At 38.0% G+C, this 19493-nt stretch overlaps 2 protein-coding genes across 4 annotated transcripts in view; one reads left to right on the forward strand and one right to left on the reverse strand.

Annotated features, from left to right (window-relative positions):
- LOC125878283 (aspartate aminotransferase, chloroplastic) overlaps positions 1–19493 on the reverse strand; it is a 936263-nt gene that overhangs the window by 434038 nt on the left and 482732 nt on the right. The gene's annotated exons all lie outside the window — the stretch shown is intronic.
- On the forward strand, positions 8402–12096 carry LOC125842858 (uncharacterized). The gene is made up of 4 exons (XM_049522147.1): positions 8402–8610; positions 10047–10133; positions 11760–11914; positions 12071–12096. The coding sequence occupies exons 1-4, from the start codon at positions 8402–8404 to the stop codon at positions 12094–12096; spliced, it is 477 nt and encodes a 158-aa protein (XP_049378104.1).

Here is a 19493-nt window from a genome sequence, read left to right on the forward strand (position 1 = left end):
AAATGAATAATGAATTCTAAAATAGCTTTCTAATGTTTTAATACTCTTAAAATACCTTAAAACACTTCAAATAATTGTCCATATACTAATTAGGACTTAGGGTGAATTTACCAATTAACCCCTAGCTTGGCTGAGACTGCACCAAAAAAATAGTGCCCATTCAAGCCCTGGACTCACAGACCGTAAGTCCATTCACGAACCATGCTGTTGGTCTGTGGTCTGGGGCTGCAAGTTGGTTTTAGGCTTCTTGACCTATGTAGGCCATCCACGGGCTGTGGATTGACCTACGGGGGCGTGAACCCTATCTGTAGGTCACCAAGTTTTGGCCAACTTGATGGTTTCCTTGGGGTCTTGGGGTTTAGACTTAGGGTCCTCCTCAAGGACCCTTAGGGTGGTCCTTGGGGAGTCTTACCTTGACATCTAACCCCTAAACACCTCAACCATGGCTCGGGATAACATTAAACCACTACCAACTCAAGACAAACACAAACGCACACACGTTTGGCTCCAGTTTCACTAGTTCATTTTTAGGTTCATTACAAAATCATAACCCAATTTATTTTATGCTTTTAGTTTTATTTCTGGGAATATCAACTGCAACTGAACATAAGAACTAGTAAATTTGTTTCTTTTGTAATTCCCTATGGGATCGACCTCAACTCTTGTTGAATTCTGTAATTAACTTCAATCGTTTATACTTCTTAATTGGGTGTAAGTTTGGACCTATCAAATTTTGGCGTCACTGTCAGGGAATTCGGTTTAGAAATATTCTACTAGAAATTATTTCAATTTTTGGGATATTTCCTAATCTTACTTCTTGTTTCTTGTCAGTGTCTTCTACAGGTGTCTTAATTAGTGCACGCCAAATACAAGAAGTAAGGAAGTACCTTTAATTTCTTGTGATCCTGAGCTTACACAGTCTATTGGTAGAATGTTTAACACTCAAGAACTTGAGGTTCAAAGGGACTGAGATAGGATGTTGATGGCCAAGAAAAGGGTGTCAACAATAATGCAAACAACTTAAATAGGGTAGCAATTGAGGTTGAAGAAGTGGAAGAGTTGGTCCCTCGGCAACAACTATTGGCCCTAGGGAGAAGAGGTCAACAATAGGTGCATGTAGTTTTGGATGACGATAATCAAGATATGGATGAGGATGGAGCAACTGGAGCTATTGTGCTCCTACCATTGCCGTCGGGAATGAAATTTACCATCACCAGTACAATGATTCAACTAATGAACCTCAAAGGGTAATTTAGAGGAATAGTAGGTAGGATGCTAATCAGCATCTGATAAACTTTGTTGGAACTGGTAAGTCACAAGAAGTTACCAGATGAAGAACTACATGACAAATGGTGGAGGTATAGCTAGAAGCTTAAGTAGTGCCCAAACCACTACCTGGTAGACGAGAATTTGAGGCAGGTATTCTATAGATCACTGATATGACTAATCATGTGGTTGATACAATTTGTGGAGGATTGATGTTTGCGTAATCAAGACACAACTTCCAAGGCAAGTGTCTACGATCGTACAATATTAATAGAACCGAACCAAGGGTTGGGGTCGAGTCCCAAGGGAGCGGTTCTTGAAAATTAGTGGTTAAGCGTGAAAGTGCTAAAGCTAACTATAGCTAAAGACTTAATTGAATGAAGACTTGACAAATTAAAGGGTTTGACATGAGTGTCAATTATCAATGGAGTTTGTAAACAAGTAAAGAGAAAAATCAACAAAAATAAAGAGAGATACGAATGTGGAGACGGGATTCTTGGGATGTGATAGGAATATGAGATAAAAGATACTATCGGGTAAATGATATTGATAGTACATCACTGAATGTTTGTAACTAGGCTAGACTTTAGTGGGGTAAATTTTCTCTCGAACAACTTACCCCGAATCAACTCGGTTTCTCTCGAACACCGAGTTGCCGCTTTTAAGCACAACCTCCGCCTTAGCCCATTCACTCTCTCGAGCTGAAAGTGTGGGAGACGGCCTAGGATTCACTCTCTTGAGCTGAACCCACGACGACCCAATAACCACTGGCTATCGATTTAGTAGTCTTAGTTTTAAAACCTCTCTCAAGCAAGCCAAAAACACTAAGATGAAATCGCATTTGCAACTACAATCTCATTAAGTTCAAACACAACTACTAAATGAAATCACATTTAAACAGCGAATATACCAACAATAAGCAACACCCAACAGTAAATTTAACCCATATTCACAAAATCACACCCCAAGAATTGGGGTTTTAGCTAGACATAGAGAAAAGGAAGAAAATAATACCGAATCGAAGTAACATCAACTGGGTATGATTTATATTCACTTTAAACGAGTCTAAGATGAAGAATCTTCAACACCCACTTCCAATTTCTTGGAGTTGGAAGTGTTCAAATCTTCAAAAACTAAGCAAAAATATTCCCTACTTGAAAACTTACAAAATAAAATGTTGTATCTGAAATTGCATACTACAATAAAAATTCAAACTAGTATTTATAGTTGTCAAAAAATGTGCTGCGAAGGATCACTCAGCACAGTTAGTCGGGATTGCCGATGCACTCGGCGATCTACCCTTTGATCTGCTTCATCGCCTTTCAGCTCTTGCTTTCAGCATCTTCGCGTTCTGAATCATTGGGTGATATAGTACTGCTTCACGGAACTATTCGGCGACACGCCAACTGCTCCTCTTCGTCGCCAACTTGATATTTTCTTTAGGCCTCAGCACACTAGAACTTTGGGCGAGGTTAAGGCTTTTCGGCGACTCGCCGAATGCATTAGGCGATCCTCAGGACTTCTTTTCTTCGTCTTTTCAGTTGTTTTGTTCCATTTTGCCAAGTAGTGTCCCTGCTTTGCCTCAAACTCCAAATACCTGAAACTTAAGGATTTACATCAGTTATTGAGACAAAATATGCATTTGAGGACACTAATTCTATTAAAATAAAGCCTTAAATGAGTCCAAATTGTGGACTCATCAATACCCCCAACTTAAACTTTTGCTTGTCCTAAAGTAAAACTCATGTTCAGAAGTTCAGCAGTTCAAAAACGATGTCTCAAACAGTGCTACACAAGACTCAGTCATGTATGTACCCAACAAGACTCAATTTACTCATGTGAAGATCAAATGTGCACTCAAAGTTTCAAGTTGTGACACACTATTATAAAAGATTCTCAATCTCACTATACTTGCTTCAAATGCAAGTTCGAGCTCAACAAAGGTATTCAAATGCCCTCACACAAAGAATGATTCCATATTCACACACAATGGTTTAATCATTTAAAGTTCCGGAATCAAATTCAACGCTCACTCTCACAAAGAAGAACACAATGCATGCTTTCACCCATAAGTTTGTCTGTATTTTCCAATCAACAATTGTTTTAGCTCACTCAAGATTAAAAAGGTCTTTTCAAGGCTTGTAATGGGGCTTAGTGCATAGGTATGGTCATTTACGCTCCGTGACTTTTATTCTTATGAAATGTGGTGCTCACAACACTTCCTTTTCTCTTCTTTCATCATTTTCTTTAGTGCTCATAAGTCATTCCATTATTCACTTTCCATTGATTGTTCGGAAACCTCATTTCTTTTGTACTTTATTCCATAACTTTTTCATTCTTTTTTTCTTTTTTCTTTTTTCTTTTTTAAGGAGGGGTTCCATTTTTCGGGTTAAAGGAGACTTTTATTGCACTTTTTGACTTGCCTTCTCTTTTTACCACACCCCCAAGTTAGGATTTTGGCCTAAGTTGGCTATTCAATCAACTACAAATCACGAGGATTATGGGTAGTGGATTTAAGAAAGGTCATGTTTTCATCAAGTTTCTTCCAAAGAAAGGTAAATCGGGTTTTCTGAATATCTCTCTTCCGGCTCAAGGGGTGTTCAAAAGAGGTTCATACACTCACAAGGTAGGCCACAAAAAGGTATATGTCAAATTGGCTCACATTCTTCTAAGTTGCCTAAGATCATATCAAGAGACAGCCTTACTTAGTCGACCGGACCAACGAGACAAATTCTAGGTATTATCATGGATGGTTCACAGTAAGCTCATCACACAAGGCATCGACACCAAAGTCAAACAAGACTCCACACTTTCGCTAGTGTGCAACGTTCATCACAAGAGAATCAATTTGATACTTGGCTAGTCACAATGAGATGCAAAGAGTTCACATATTGACTATGCAAATTTATTTGGCCTCATCGTAGCCGCACAATCATGTTTGTTCGATTATGAACACTATTCGAGTCATTGGTATTGATCGGGACCGATACTCAAATTTGCAAAAGAACAACCACATTCAACACAGAAGGGGTGGTAAAAAAAATTCAGAAAGGTCAAAAATCATTTACAATTAAAAGAAAGGAGCCACAAGCTCAAACCTTCGACAAAAAGCAGTGTAAGACAAATTTAGCACAAAGCCCAAATAGATAAAGAAAACAGATATGAAAAAAGGTGGGCCTCACCCCACCACAAACAAAACATTTGTCCTCAAATACAAATAAAGATATCCAAAAATCAAAATAAATAAAGACAGAGAGGGAGGTAAAGAGGGGATCATGTCTATGCAGTCGCTCCATCTGTCTGGGCATCAGTGCCCGGTGCATCACTCTGGTCCTGGGTCTCAGTAATCGGAGTCGCCTCAGAAGAAACAGCAGTATTAGACCCACTAGAAGCTGCCAAGGGTGTATCCACCAAAAATGCCTGCACAGCTGCATAAAATCCCCGGGACCACGAAGGAACAATAGGATCTCTGATAGTGGTCTTCCTATCAGAAGTGGGCCTCTTGCCCTTGCCTTTATTTCCAGGTGGAGGTTTTTGTCTTCCCTTCTTAGGAGGATTTGACCCCCCCCCCCTTCATTTATTGTGATATCCCGTGCTCTTTACCGGGGTGGCATGACAATATTTGTCTTTACCATATCTTTGGGATACTCAGACTTCTCCCTGCTAGACTCAACAACATGCCAGCACAACCCCACAAGATTTAACCAATTTTAAGGCACAAAAATATGGGATTTTAACAATATAAACACTACGGGAAAGATTTTCACAGGCATAAGCAAAAACAATTAAGATCAGAGAGGCCCAGCACACATCACTAAGATAAGATAATTGCAAATGAGTAGAAAATTGCTAAAAGTAAATTTGGGGTTCGGAAAACCATCCTTAGATGCCGATTAAAATACTTCTGAAATTCTAGGTGGCAATGTAATCCACTTTGAACACAAAGCAACGACAAAATACTTTAAAATTGCAAATATATAGAAACTAAGGCGCGGGTGTGAGTTTGTGACGATTGAAAGTGAGAAAAAGTAAAGAGTTTGAAAGTTTAAACCTTTGGCCTTTTAAGAAACCATCCAGTTCTCGCAAATTCGGCAACACGCCAAGTGGTCACTAACCTCACCGAGTTTTACAGGATCCTCAGTTGATGTGGGGTCTAAACAGCGAATTAGATCGGGATCACCGACCTGGTCTGGGATTTGCCAATAATTTCCTAGGCTCGTCGACTTTTACAGACTCTAATGTAAAATTGTCTTGAGTCCAAGGGAAGTCTGGGTCAGGGTCACCGACCTCTTCGGCGATGTGCCGACTGGACCTTTTGCTCGCCAATCTGCACTTTTCAACAACTTTCCCACTTTTACCTACACAAACAACACACCATTATTTCTTAAAGCAAAAATAAAGTGATAAAGGGTCTTGGGTTGCCTCCCATGAAGCGTCATAGGTAACGTCGTGGTACGACGCAAGTCCCCACTTAAGTTCCATTAGTGGGGTTTGTCTCACTTTCATAAGGCAACCCCTCTTTCGGCTCTGGGTAGAGACATCCAGAAGCATCTTTTCTGGAATTCCTTGAGTCGGGCACTACTGTAAGAAAGCCTTAAACCTTTGCCACAACTCATAAAGTGACTTACCCTCCAATTTATTGAAACTTAGGATGTTAATCCTTAGCATCATCATTTCCAGAGAAGGGTGGTCTATTGGGTCACCGTTACTAGCAGATATGCTCAATTTTTATGTTCAAAATAGAAACACAAAAATCAAAACTAAAAATTAAGTAAGTTCAACTATAATTAACAAGAACAAAATTCAACTAAACCAAAAATTCTCAACTAACACAACTCCTCGGCAGTGGCACCATTTTGATGTTCGCGTAATCAAGACACAACTTCCAATGCAAGTGTCTATGATCGTACAATATTAATACAACCCAACCAAGGGTTGGGGTCGATTCCTAAGGGAGCGATTCCTAAAAATTAACTTTTAAGCGCAAAAGTGCTAAGCTAACCATAGCTAAAGACTTTACCGAATAAAGACATGACAAACTAAAGGGTTTGACACAAGCGTCAATTATCAATTAGCTAGACATAGAGAAAAGGAAGAAAATGATACCAAATCTAAGTAACATCAACTGGGTATGATTTATATTCACTTTAAACGAGTCTAAGATGAATAATATTCAACACCGACTTCCAATTTGTTGGAGTTGGAAGTCTTCAAATCTTCAAAAACTAAGCAAAAATATTCCCTACTTGAAAACTTACAAAATAAAATGTTGTATCTGAAATTGCATACTAAAATAAAAATTCAAACTAATATTTATAGTTGTCAAAAAATGTGTTGCGAAGGATCACTCAGCGCAGTTTGTCGAGATTGCTAATGCACTCGGCGATCCGTCCTTTGATCTGCTTCATCGCCTTTCAGCTCTTGCCTTCAGCATCTTCGCGTTCTGAATCATTGGGTGATATAGTACTGCTTCGCGGAACTGTTAGGCGACACGCCAACTGCTTCTTTTCATCGCCGACTTGATATTTTCCTTTAGGCCTCAGTACACTGGAACTTTGGGCGAGGTTACGGCCTTTCGGCGACTCGCCGAATGCATTAGGCGATCCTCAGGACTTCTTTTCTTCGTCTTTTTAGCTGTTTTGTTCCATTTTGCCAAGTAGTGTCCATGCTTTGCCTCAAACTCCAAATACCTGAAACTTATGGATTTACATCAATTATTGAGACAAAATATGCATTTGAGGATACTAATTCTATAAAAATAAAGCCCTAAATGAGTCCAAATTGTGGACTCAACAACAGATGTCATGAGCAAGCCATTTATGGAAGCCTCAACTATTCTTGATGAGGTCTCGAAGAATAACAAAGCATGGCACACTAGATATATAGAGAATGGGAATCTTGGGTTCACGTTTGAGCTGTTGGTAGAGGAACAAAATAGAGAAGAGAAGTGTGACCACGACATGGCCTATATGAAAACTTAGAAGGATCTCTCACTAACATCTATGAGCAGCTGGTCTAGAAAAGGTGATTGTAGTAGGTGTTTCAGGTAGCTATGAAGACCAAGAGTTTGACTATGATGAAGAAGCCAAATATTTGAACAATCAGGGGGTTTTCGGAATTATAACTCCGGCAACCAAGGCTATGATTCAGGAAATCAAGGTAGGAACTACCAGAAAGATAGCCAATATGACAGAGCTGGAAATAAGGACCAAGGAAGTTGTAAAACAAATATGGATTGAAATATGACCGCAGTGGTGTATATGTGCTTGCGGGAACAGAGACAGAACATGTAATGGGTCTAGTGTCTCCAAGATGGAAGATATGTAGGAAAATTTATTGCAGAGGATTGAATCTATTTAGTTAGGAGTAAAAGAGTTGAAGAATGATTTCTCCCATATAAGTCAATTGGTGGATTCATACTCAACCTATATTAAATAATTAGAACAGCAAATTGGGTAGCTCTCAGTCTCGTTGAACCAAAGAAAGAATTGGACATTACCAATTGATACAATTCAAAAACCAAAGGATGGGCACTGCATGGCTATCACTACTACGAGTGGTATATCACTTACAGAACTAGTACCTACGAGTATTGAGTATAAAACAAATGTGGAAGTAGATGTAGAAAATGAGGCAAATGAAGGAGGATTGATAGATCCAGAAAAATCTAAAGAGGTACAGCTGAAGGGACAAGGAAAATTAAGGATCCTACACTAGAAGTATCATAGCCGCTACAATAAATACCCAAAACTCCACCTCCATTTCCACAAAGAATTAAAATGAAAGTTGAAGATGGTAAGTTCTTGAAGATAATTCTATACTTCGTTATCTTTCTGTAAATTTTCCATTGGTAGAAGCTTTGGAACAAATGTCAGTTTATGCCAAGTTCATGAAGGATTTGGTGACAAAGTAAAGAGCAACAAGTTTCGAACCTGTAGATAATTTGCACCATTGTAGTGTTATTGCTACAACGTCTCTCGTATAACAGAAAGAAGATCGAGTTGCGTATACCATACCTTTCACAATTGGTGCATTTGACTTTGCTAAAGCTCTATGTGATCTAGGGTATAGCATCAACCTCATGCATCTAGCAATATAAAAACTATTGGGTTTGGGAACTCCAAAACTTGCGGCTATGAGACTTGTGATGGCTGATAGGTCAGTTAAAAGTCTAGTTGGTTTTCTTTGTGATGTTTTGGTAAAAGTGGAGAGCTTTATTTTGTTTGCCGATTTTGTGATCTTATATTGTGATATTGATTTTGAAGTTCCCATAATTTTGGGGAGGCCATTTCTAGCCACAAGGAAAGCATTGGTTGATGTGGAAAGTGGCAAGTTGATGTTCAGGTTAAATAATGAGGAGGTGAAATTCAAAGTGTGCAATTCTATGAAGCAACCACAAGATACTAGTGTTGATTCTACAATTTAGATTACTGATAATGTGATTATTGAAGCATCCATAGAGGAAAGCTTCACAGTGAAAACGTTGCCCGTAATAATTATGAGCATCCAGGAAAGTTTCTTAACTTTACCTAAGTGCATCATCACATGTGGGTTAACGAACCATGCAACGCTTCATGAGTTCAATCACAGTCCAAGAAGATCAGGTCGGTCACATTAAAAACGACCCGACCTGGTCCAGACCAAACCCTAGTTTTTTATAAAAAGGCTTTTAAGCCATAAAGAACAATTTTTCTTCTTCATTTTTGAATACATAACGTCTCTTAGAAAACAAATAGTCACTCTCATTCATCTACATCAAGGAATACCATTGATCACATAGCGCAAAGCATTGGTTATCCTCAAAATCTCATTCTTCAACTTGTTTTCAAGCGACTTGAAGTAAGTTCCCTATGTTTTTTATTATAAATTGAAATTGTAAAATTGGGGTTTGGAAATGGTAAAATAAATTCTGGGTTGCTTGAAAATTTTATGCTTGTAAGTAAAATAATTGGGTATAGTCAAATTTTGTGTCTTGTTATGTTTTAAGTCAAGTTGATTCGATGAATTTTGAACTAATTGGGGATTTAGTAGAAATTAATGAGTTGTGTTGTGAAAGTATATGTTTGGTAGGATAATGAATGGGTGTAGTTTATTATAGTATTTGATTATTTGTAAAGTCAAATTGTTGGGTGAATCTCGAATGAAAGATGAAATTGTGTCCATGTGTAAGTCCATGATGGGCTCAACGGACCGTATACCTCACTATAGACCATTATACCTATCATGGGCCACACTTAGACACCATCTCTTGCACACACAATTTACGAAAGCTTGTACGGATCGTGAATCGTTTCACGGACCGTATAGCCTCCAGTATAAAAATATATATTAAAACCAAAAAGATTGTTTGTTTATTTATAGACTAAGTGGCATATCTCAATGATAGATTGACTGAAGGCATTCTAAAAGGAAATCGTCACTATTGTGTACTTGCACAAGGGAAGTCTGAGTACTCTTTAGTGTAGTCAATTACAATTGTACCCAAGTTCTAACTCCTTTTTTCACACGTACAATGGTAAAGACTAGGCACAAAATGGCACAATTACACCTCTCACCCCCTAGTCCTCTAGAATCAGCCTCTAACAATGAAGTATTCAACAGCTCGAAGGCTCAGTTTGAGACCACTATCGAACCAAATTCACCCCAAGAGCGTAGATCTCAAATAGACAAAGTAGTTGAGCAGCATGATGCCACTCTTTCCCAATCTGAAAAGTAGGGAAATGGCTCAGAGATTGAAAATGTGTCTGGATATGAATCCAATGTCTCTGGAAATAATGTAGTTGGGATTGGGGTGATGAAATAGCAACTGATAATGAGGAGGACAGCACAAATGGTGCCAATGAGGATAATGGCGACTCTATTGAGAGGTTTGTTCGACAAAGAGTAACAGACCCAACTGTCTAGCATCAGCTTGGTGCAAACATTAGAGCAACATGGGCAGTCCCCGATTCTAAAGAAATCTTTGACTTTGGCATATCTAAAAACTTGAGCAGCATAGGCAAGAGACCTATTGTGCCTGAAAGTAGAGTAGTTAACAATAATTTGTCTGCCATCCCAAAGATCCAAGACTTGTTCCAAAGGCATAAATTTGAATGGATGACAAGGCAGTCGAGGCATTATGGGAGGCATCTAACACGAGAGTTCTATGCATCATATGTTGCTTCATTATTGAAATCCATTACCTCCAAATTATCCAAAAAGAGAAAGAAAGAGGCAGCACGGCAACTAGCACCACTATATCAGGTGTAGGTCTGTGGAGTGATTGTAGATATCTTTAAGGAAACCATAAATAGATTTATTCATGGCATGGACTACAATGCACTTAATGAGGTGGGATTATATAAGAATTGTCGCTATATGGTGACAAGTGAATATGAGTTAACTGATCCTGCTATGCGATATAATATAATGAAAAGGATTGTTGGGTTGATAGCGACTCAGAGTGAGGCAGAACCAAAGTCCTTCTGGTAGGCTTTGGTTCGTGTATTATTTAGGCCAATAGTTAATGATAACATCATTTCTCCCTCACAGGTTTCCTTGATAGCTTTTATCGTTGCCCAATATGCATTGAATATGGGTCGACTAATTGCCACCAAAATAAGGGATCACGCTTTGAATGAAAAGGATGGCCTTCCCTTTTCTTGTCTAATAAAAAAAATGTATGACAGTGCTCAGGTGTCGGGTAACCAGATAGTTGATCGTCCCACCGATGCCACTAAATGCACATCTGCCACCTTGATCAAAAACCTTGCAAATCCATTGTATAGAACAAGAAAAGGTCCAGCAGACCATTGGTTGTGTTACCAAATCTACAAGTTGAGTCGGCACCGGTTGAGGGAGTAGTGGTGAGTCTACAAAAGGGGCAGAACTAGCAGATCCAAGAGTCAAACCTAGAGCAGCATCGACCTCTTCAGCCACAGGTACAATTTTCACGATCCCTATGACATTTCTACGAAAACCTGTAAAGTAGTAGAGAAATACTAGAGCGATACTATATCAAGTAGTTGAAAAACTGCCACATGTGGTCCAAAGCCAAGTTCAAGTTGTTGAACATAGGTTGCATGATGAGCTCAAGAGAGAAATTGTTGTGATGTGGGGTCGCATTGATATTTTAGAGACACACTTCATAGATCGTAGATGCCTTGAGTTGTCTTGATGTTGAGTCCCTGCAGGCTCAACTAACTTCTATGAGAGCTGACATTGATAAACTGGCTGACAGTCTAGTTAAAGTGCCTCTTATATTGGCCATAGATTTTGTTCGGCATGCCCCCATAAACGGGATCAGTGGGTGACATCTGGGGTGATCTTTTGAGGTTATAAAATTAACAAGATAAAGGGAAGAAAAGAAGCCTTGAATCTACCCTCCCAAGTGAGACTCCTTGGAAGGAGGACAAAAGACTCAAGTGAGTTAGAAAAGCCTCCAAGAAAGTTGCAAGAGAAAAAAAAGCACAAGAGCAGCAACAGTGTGATGCATTGAGGTCTGGTGCCTCTAGTAATCACATTCCGGCGACCACGACTAGTGAGACACCAGCTAATCTGACCATTCCCATTGAGATCCGTGTTCCAGAGATAGATCCTACTAAGGAGAAGGTATCAGCTGATGCAAGTTCTAACACCACTCCAACTACTAATGCCCAGAGCTTCGCAGGTATGACCACTCCTAATAGCTCTTTATTTTGTACTTTGAGGGCAAAGAAGTTTTGTTGGGGGGTGGATGGGAAACCCGTCAGTAGTAGTTGTAGTGTGTGGGTTGGCTCAGTTGTTTATTTATGTACAAGTACTATGAAATTGTTGAAATGTACAGAGAAATTGAGTTTTTATGTTGGATAAGATAAAAAGCACCCTCTGATTTGATAGATGATTGTATAGGATCTTTGTCCAACATTTCATGTACCTACGTTTGTCTATCATTGCTAACTAGAACATGAAGTTAGTGATTGAATACTAGAGAATGGAAGAATGTGCCAAGAGTGTGTGAGTATGTTTGATGGCTGACTTTGTATGTATAAGCTAGAACTTGCCTAAGTAGTGTTGCCAAGATTGTTAGATAGTTGGATAGGAAAGGATCATAGACCATATTTGTTATATAGTCCACATTAGACAAAAGCACTTACCAAATGAAATCATGAACCCTTTGAACTCTATTTGAGCCTTGAAACTAATTTTTTTTTTGTTTGCCACCTCTATTTGATGTTGTATCATTGGTTATCCAAGGCACGATACCACAACGTAGGCTAAAAGCCTATATTGAGGGTGGGTATGAGCAAAATGAAAAAGTAATATCTTAGAAGTATTTTATCCTTGGTTATTCTGAAGAACGAAATCACAATACATAAGAAAATGGATCATATAGATGGTAGATAAAAAAGATAAAAAGAAAAAAAAAGAATATTAAAAAAAAGGAGAAAAGGAAATGATATAGGTGTCAGGATGCGAGTAAAAGAAGGGTCGAAAATACCTAAGCAAGAGTTGTGTGCCTAAAAGTAACTTTGGGGGGGCCAAGGTAATCTAGTCACTCGATTAGGATTCATTTTGAAGACTATAATTAATTACTTAGGGTTTTACTTTTAAATTATCAATAATCTAAAATAAGTTTTTATCACAGAGACGATAGCTTTCTTATTTTGAGTAATCTTTTGGATAATTGATCAATGTATTGGTCTTGAATTCGCGTTCTTAATCAAGATTTATTGGTCTTCATTTTCTGTTTTAAGTTTAATTCTTCTAAACTTTCATGAATGATTTACTATTGCTTTGTTAAGAACATGAGCAGTTAAACACCACTACTAGAGTTGTAGGAACCATGACTAGGGTACAACATTAAAATCAACCACAATGATTGTCAAGAAGTGTTTTATACTCTTCATTTCTATGTATTTATTGCTTTCTAACGAGTGTACATGTTAGAATTTGCATGTATTAATTACTTGCTCAAGAGAGAATGATATGATTAGGGAAATCCAGAAAGGAATGAACTCTGAAATTGAATAACTTATTTTGAAGATTTGAGCTCAAGAGAGAATGATTTTCTAAACAAGTAATCAAGGGTTAAAACTGAAACACTTAGAGACTGAGAAGAAATGAGGTGATATTCACCTAATAGGGCTGAAAGGATTTTAGGTGTAGGTAACTTTCTAGCTAATGCATGCATTGTATCAAGAGACTGTTACTTTGAGCGAAATCAAAGTTGTAGTTTGAATGTCATGACGAACACAATCCTTTTATATTCTAATTGATAATCAAACTCTGAAACTATCACATGTCACTGGTACAACTGAATGCTAGTTACTATTAGTTACTTTAACATTAAATCAAAACACAATTTATTTTATACGTTTAGTTTTATTTCTGGGAATATCAACCGCAATTGAACATAAGAACTGGTAGATTTATTTCTTCTATAATTCCCTATGGGATCAACCTCAACTCTTGTTGACATTGGTAATTGACTTCAACCGTTTATACTTCTTAATTGAAGTGTAAGCTTGGACATATCATTGGTTTGAGTTGAGTTTTTAAGAAATTTAAGTTTCTGAATTTTTACCTATAGTGATTAGAATGGGTCGTCGTTTGTACTACGGGTCGTAGATGGATTCTATAGAAGAGTCCTAGACTTAGTGAAATTTTGGGCTTGAATTTGGGTTCTACGAGTTGGCTCTATGGACAGTAGAAATTTAGACGTACCATAGATATTTAGATGGATTGTAGAAAGGTCTCGTGGAAAGTAAGGTAAACTTAGGTTTCTGGAGTTTGTTCTACAGTTGACTAGTAGGGGCTGTAGAAAGTTCTACGGACCGTGAGTGCAAATCGTAGAAGCCATTCGGCAGTTATTTTTAAGGGTCTTTGGCTTTTTCCTATGCCTTTAGTATATATACTATGTCGTTTTAACCTTAACTCTAAGTCCTATAACTACCCATCTATTCTTAAATCTACCCAAACCCTCTCATTCTCTCAAATTCCCAAATCCCATCCAAGCTCATCCTCTTCAAATCCTCTCAAGCCTCAAGGGATAAATCTAGGGTTCAAGCTTCAAGTCTCTTTTTTCCTCCATTGCCTTTGGTCTTACGTTATCAAGGTATGTGGAAATTCATCAATGAGTTCCATTCACCCATTGAGCCCTAAAAGATCGCAATTCTCCACATTCAATTTCATCAAAATTGGTTAGGGTTTCATCCAATTCTCCATGGGTCTTCTTTGTTATGATTCAATTGTTTGATTTTAGTCTTCTTATGATTAATTTAATTCAATTACATGTTTTCCAATTTATTTCATATTGACTCATGCCTTATTCATGATTTTGACTATGAATTTATGGAGATATGAGAATGTGAAGAAAAGCTATGAATTTATGAAAGATAATTATGAAAATTTATGCATGATTTATGAAAAGATAGTTTATGATCTAAAGGTTGCGTTTGTGATAAGCATCAATAAAAGTGTGAAAGGTTTTCTCACATATTAAAGAATCGTGGTTGGAGAAAGGTCTTCTCGCACATGCATGATTTATAATTTAAGAAGATACACTATGATATTTTAATCTAGGATTATTAATTTAATTATGTTTTTCCATGTATGATGTTAAGTTTATGAAAATGACTATTATGTTGGGATTTAACTTAGCACCAAGAGAACATTGAGGTGGAGGCTCAAATAGGGTAGTCTCTCATAGCAACCTCTAGTTCCAAACTATGTACCCCCACAACATCGTCTTAAATGACCTATCTAGTGGAAACACAATATCATATGATATGATACAAAGTTATACATTTTCAAGTGGACTCTCTCTTCTCGATGTGGGAGTTATATTAGATTCCATGTTATGGCTCCCATGGTCTATTGTCACTTAAAGGTAATGTCCCACAAAATGAACTAAAGTTGCTTTAAAGATTTTATGAAGCTTTCATCACCATTTTAAAATACATTGACCATGTTCATGATTTATGATTCTTCTTTAAAAAGGTTTTACTACATTTTAGCTTGGTCATGCATTTCATGTTTTCCTGTATGTCCTTTTTTATCATGTTTTCATGTTTTATGCATATCGCTCATACTTAGTACATTCCATTTACTAATTCATACTTGTTCCTACATTGTTTCATAATGTAGGATTTGACGCTTCTCCTCCCACTCGCGGCTAGTTTCTTGATTGATCGTTGAAGAATTGATGAGTCCTCATGTTCTGAACACCATGTCACTTTTATTATATTTCTCTTATGTATTTAGTTTTCAGATAATGTACGTGGTGTACGAGTTAGATCTAGACCACTTTCTTGATGTAATAGATTGACATGTCCAAACTAGGAGTATACTTCCACTTTTATGTCAAACTCTTTTATGATATGAGACTTTCTTCTTTAATTCTCACAATTTCTATTGTATTGACTTGTATGTATGTCAAGTGTTTTGCGTAGGGCCTCTCGGGGTCTTATACGTCATGTCACGATTAAGGTGTACTTTGGGTCGTGATAAAAAAAATGCTCGGTTCAAAGGAACTATCCTGAGAAAACAAAATCAAAAATAAAAGTCGAGGAACCCATCCTAAAAAAAGAAAATACTCAATAAAATAGTAAAAAATTGGAATTCATTCTTCCACCCCCACACTTAAAAAGATGTTATGTCCCCAAAGCATCAATTAAAATTTAAAACAAGGGTTAGGAAAACTCCCTGAGGCTTCTAGGCCTAGCTAGTAGCATGTTCTCTCAATTATCATCAAGGGTCGTATGCACCTCACATTGAAGCTCAAATGTTCTCATTTGCTTCAATATTTTGGGTACTCGGAATTTCTCTAATCTTCAAAAATAACACAAAAACAACACCAAAAATAAAAATAAGAAACTACACTACAAATTGGGTTTCCTTCCAATAAGTGCCTGATTTGACGTCATGACACGACACAAGTAAGTTAACCACTTTCTTTTTACTTCGAACTTATGAATTGCACCCCTAATTTTGCATCAGATTTGCTGCTCCTCTCTAGGGGTGGTGGTATAAAGATAAAGGAACCAAGTAATAGACGTCGCATCTTGCACTTCTTAGCTCTTGAGTGAGTAATGTTGTCTTGTCCACGTGGACTAGAAAACTTTAGGATGTAGGGATCTTGTTCCTCATCTATACATTCCTCCATTAGTTTAGATGACTAGAATTTCATGTTGTCATCCAAGTATAATGTAGAAAATGTTTGGAATGAGATCTGATATGCATCATCACCAAAGTAACATTAATTACAGCATACTCACTTTTGTACTCCTTCTCAACATCAACATTAAGTAATAAGGTACAGTTGAATGGTTGAAATTCCTCTCTTTACTCCATTAGTTGGTCATCAACCACGACGATTGGTGATTGGGCATTAGACACCTCAACCTTTTTATTCAAGTCAGCCTGCAAGTCATGAATATCTGAGCAGAACTGATATATCTCTTGTATGAGCGCAACTCTTCATTCTATTACTTAGGTTTTCATATATGTAATACCATCACGGATAGACTCTTTATAACGATCGACTTCCGTCTTTATAGATAAGTCATCGGGGAAAAAATTTGGATTAGAAAACTTTTTCGTAGTAACTTGGAATTTCCCAACTTAGTCCAGATTGAGACGAAATCAGAGTCAGTGAAGTCTAGAGAAATCTGGTAACAATTGGGAGATATAATTATTAATTCGATCATATGAATAGATATCTAAGAAGTTAAGGAACTCGTATGACTTTACAGAATTGAATTCGGGAGAGTAGAACTCTCGAAATTGATCTTAGTGTGAGAAGGTAGTTTCCGAGTAACATGGGATGAAGGTGAGTTGTGAAATGGAGGTTTGGAAAATCTTTATCTAGCTCTCTGTTCCATGCAAGCCGCTATGGCAGGATTTTATGCCGCCAGGGCAAGGTCGTTGGAATGGGGTGAGGACCGTTGTGGCGGGCTATTCACGAATTAAGTCAAAAATAAACCCCAAAAACATTTTATTCTACACTTATAAACTTTGAGAGCTAGGAGACGACCCCTTGTGAGTTCTTGACCATTTTTCAACATTCTTGAGGCTAAAGGTAAGATTTTCAGTCCTCGAATCTGAGTTTCGATCCGTAGAATGTGAACTAAAGGGTAATTATCGATAGGGGAGAGTTTTGATCTAGAATTTATGGTGGAAAAAGCCCTAATTTGGATATTGGGATCATGGGTTTGATCTAGAGTAGATAGTGTTAACTTTAATCTGGGTAATTAGACATCGTTATTGATTCCCGTGTTATATTGATTGTTTGTAGACCAAGAACAAACGAAAAGAATCCGAAAAGGGAAAAATCAAGTTTCTTAGGGAATTCAAGATTTGTTCGAGGTAGATGATGTTGTGATTTCATTTTTTGTGATGTATGTTTGTTCTTGTTTCATTATAATACATGTATGTATGTGAATGTTACATTATTGATCACACAAATTGTAAATGAGAATAGATGAATGATGAATGCCATGAATCGTGACTTGATTGTATGATTTTGAGAATATACTTGTGATTGTGAATGTGGCTTGTTGAATGGATCATGTGTTGCGTTATGACACACTAACTGGGATCGGTTGCCATGTTCCAGCATAAATATTCGAACAGGTGTCACGAGCTGACACGCTAACTTAGAACGGGTACCACGTACCGATACACTAACAGTTTGGGTGTGGGTTCCATGAGAGGACCATTGACATGACATTACTGTATATTTTGAGAATTATGAAATTGCACGTTGTTCGAAAATGATATTGATATTGTATATATTCGGTGTATACATGTTATTGTTATGTTGTAATGGCTTATGTATGCTGCACTTAGTGGGATAGCCACGTGATCCTACCAGTTCATTGTGGTTGTGTATTGATACTTCACTTGCTCTTTCTTTGTTGAGTACAGGGCATCTTCAAGCGGCTATTGACAGACCTAGTTTAGAAGAACAATGATCGTTCGAATTCAAGGGTGAGCCAGTTCTTCTGGGCTGCCATGAGTTTTCTTTCTGTTTATGTCTGCATTTTCGGACTTAGACTAGTTCCTTATATTTCTTATGTTTAGTATGGGGTTGTACCCCTTCTTGTTTAGACTTATGATTGAACCTTAGATGTTTTGGTACATTCACTTTCAGTTTCTAGGTGTTATTCCGCATTGTTTTAGTTGTTAGACTTTTATTTGGAGTTTATGGGAACTCCCTATTTCTTTTCCTTAGTATTTAAACCTGCTTTCGTATCTTTAAATGTCTTAGTATTTTCGTTGTGTTGTTAGTTTGGATTGTAGTAATGGTTCTCCCACCGGAGGGTTAGTGTGGGTGCCACTCATGACAGTCTGGGTCATGACAAAGTTGGTATCAGAGCCCTAGGTTTTTCGTTCTCGATGTACCAAAACGAGTCTAGTAGAGTCTTGCACAACGGTATGGAGACGTCTGTACTTTTCTCCGAGAGGCTATATGACTTTAGGAAATCTTTCTCTTTTCTCTTGTCTCCTTTCGTGCTATAACTTTATTCCAATTGGTATCTAATCTCCTCCACTCTTCTATCCGCAGATGGTTAACAATAGGTTCAACATCGTCACGCCTGCAGCTCCCGTCAATGCTCCAGTTGAGGAATCTGCAACAAAAGGTCGCGTTCGAGGCAGGGGTAGAGGAAGATCTAGGAGTAGAGGTCGAGGAAGGGTGGCGCCTACCTGGGATGGAGCACCGGTTGGAGATGCTACCAGAAACGATGCTCCTCCTGTGCACCATGAAGAGGTAAAGGAGAATATAGAGGTTGAGGAGGAGGAAAATGTTGGACAAAAGGAAGAGGTACAGGCTAAGACTACAGGTATTCCTCCCTTAGACCCAGTGTTACCTCAACAGATCTTGTCGTTCTTGAAATTGGTTGGTCCTGGAGTGCTTACTTCTATTCAAGCAACTCAAGCTCCCGCCAATCCCCATATTGCTATCACTATCCCCAAGGTAGGTGGAACTGTAGGTAATGATGCTATCTTTCGTCCTTTGTTGGGTCCCATTATGACTGGTAATGAGCATGAGATGTTGACTAAGTTCTTGAGACTGAAACACCATGGTGTTCCATGGTTCTTAGTGTGAGGATGCGTATGAGTTCATCCGAGATTGTTATAAGAGGCTTCATAAGTTGGGAATTGTCCATCATCATGGAGTAGAGTTTGTGACTTTCCAACTTCAGGGCGAGGCTAAGCAGTGGTGAAGAGCTTATGTGGAATGCAGATCTTCAGTTTTACCTCCA

The sequence above is a fragment of the Solanum stenotomum genome, chromosome 10 (assembly GCF_019186545.1).
Source record: "Solanum stenotomum isolate F172 chromosome 10, ASM1918654v1, whole genome shotgun sequence".
NCBI lineage: Eukaryota > Viridiplantae > Streptophyta > Magnoliopsida > Solanales > Solanaceae > Solanum > Solanum stenotomum.

Coding starts and splice junctions, on each gene's coding strand:
- LOC125842858 (XM_049522147.1), top strand. CDS start 8,402: ATGAGACTTGTGATGGCTGATAGGTCAGTTAAAAGTCTAGTTGGTTTT. Junction 8,611..10,046: donor AGTGGCAAGTTGATGTTCAG/GTTAAATAATGA, acceptor GAAATAATGTAG/TTGGGATTGGGGTGATGAAA. Junction 10,134..11,759: donor AATGGCGACTCTATTGAGAG/GTTTGTTCGACA, acceptor TGGTGCCTCTAG/TAATCACATTCCGGCGACCA.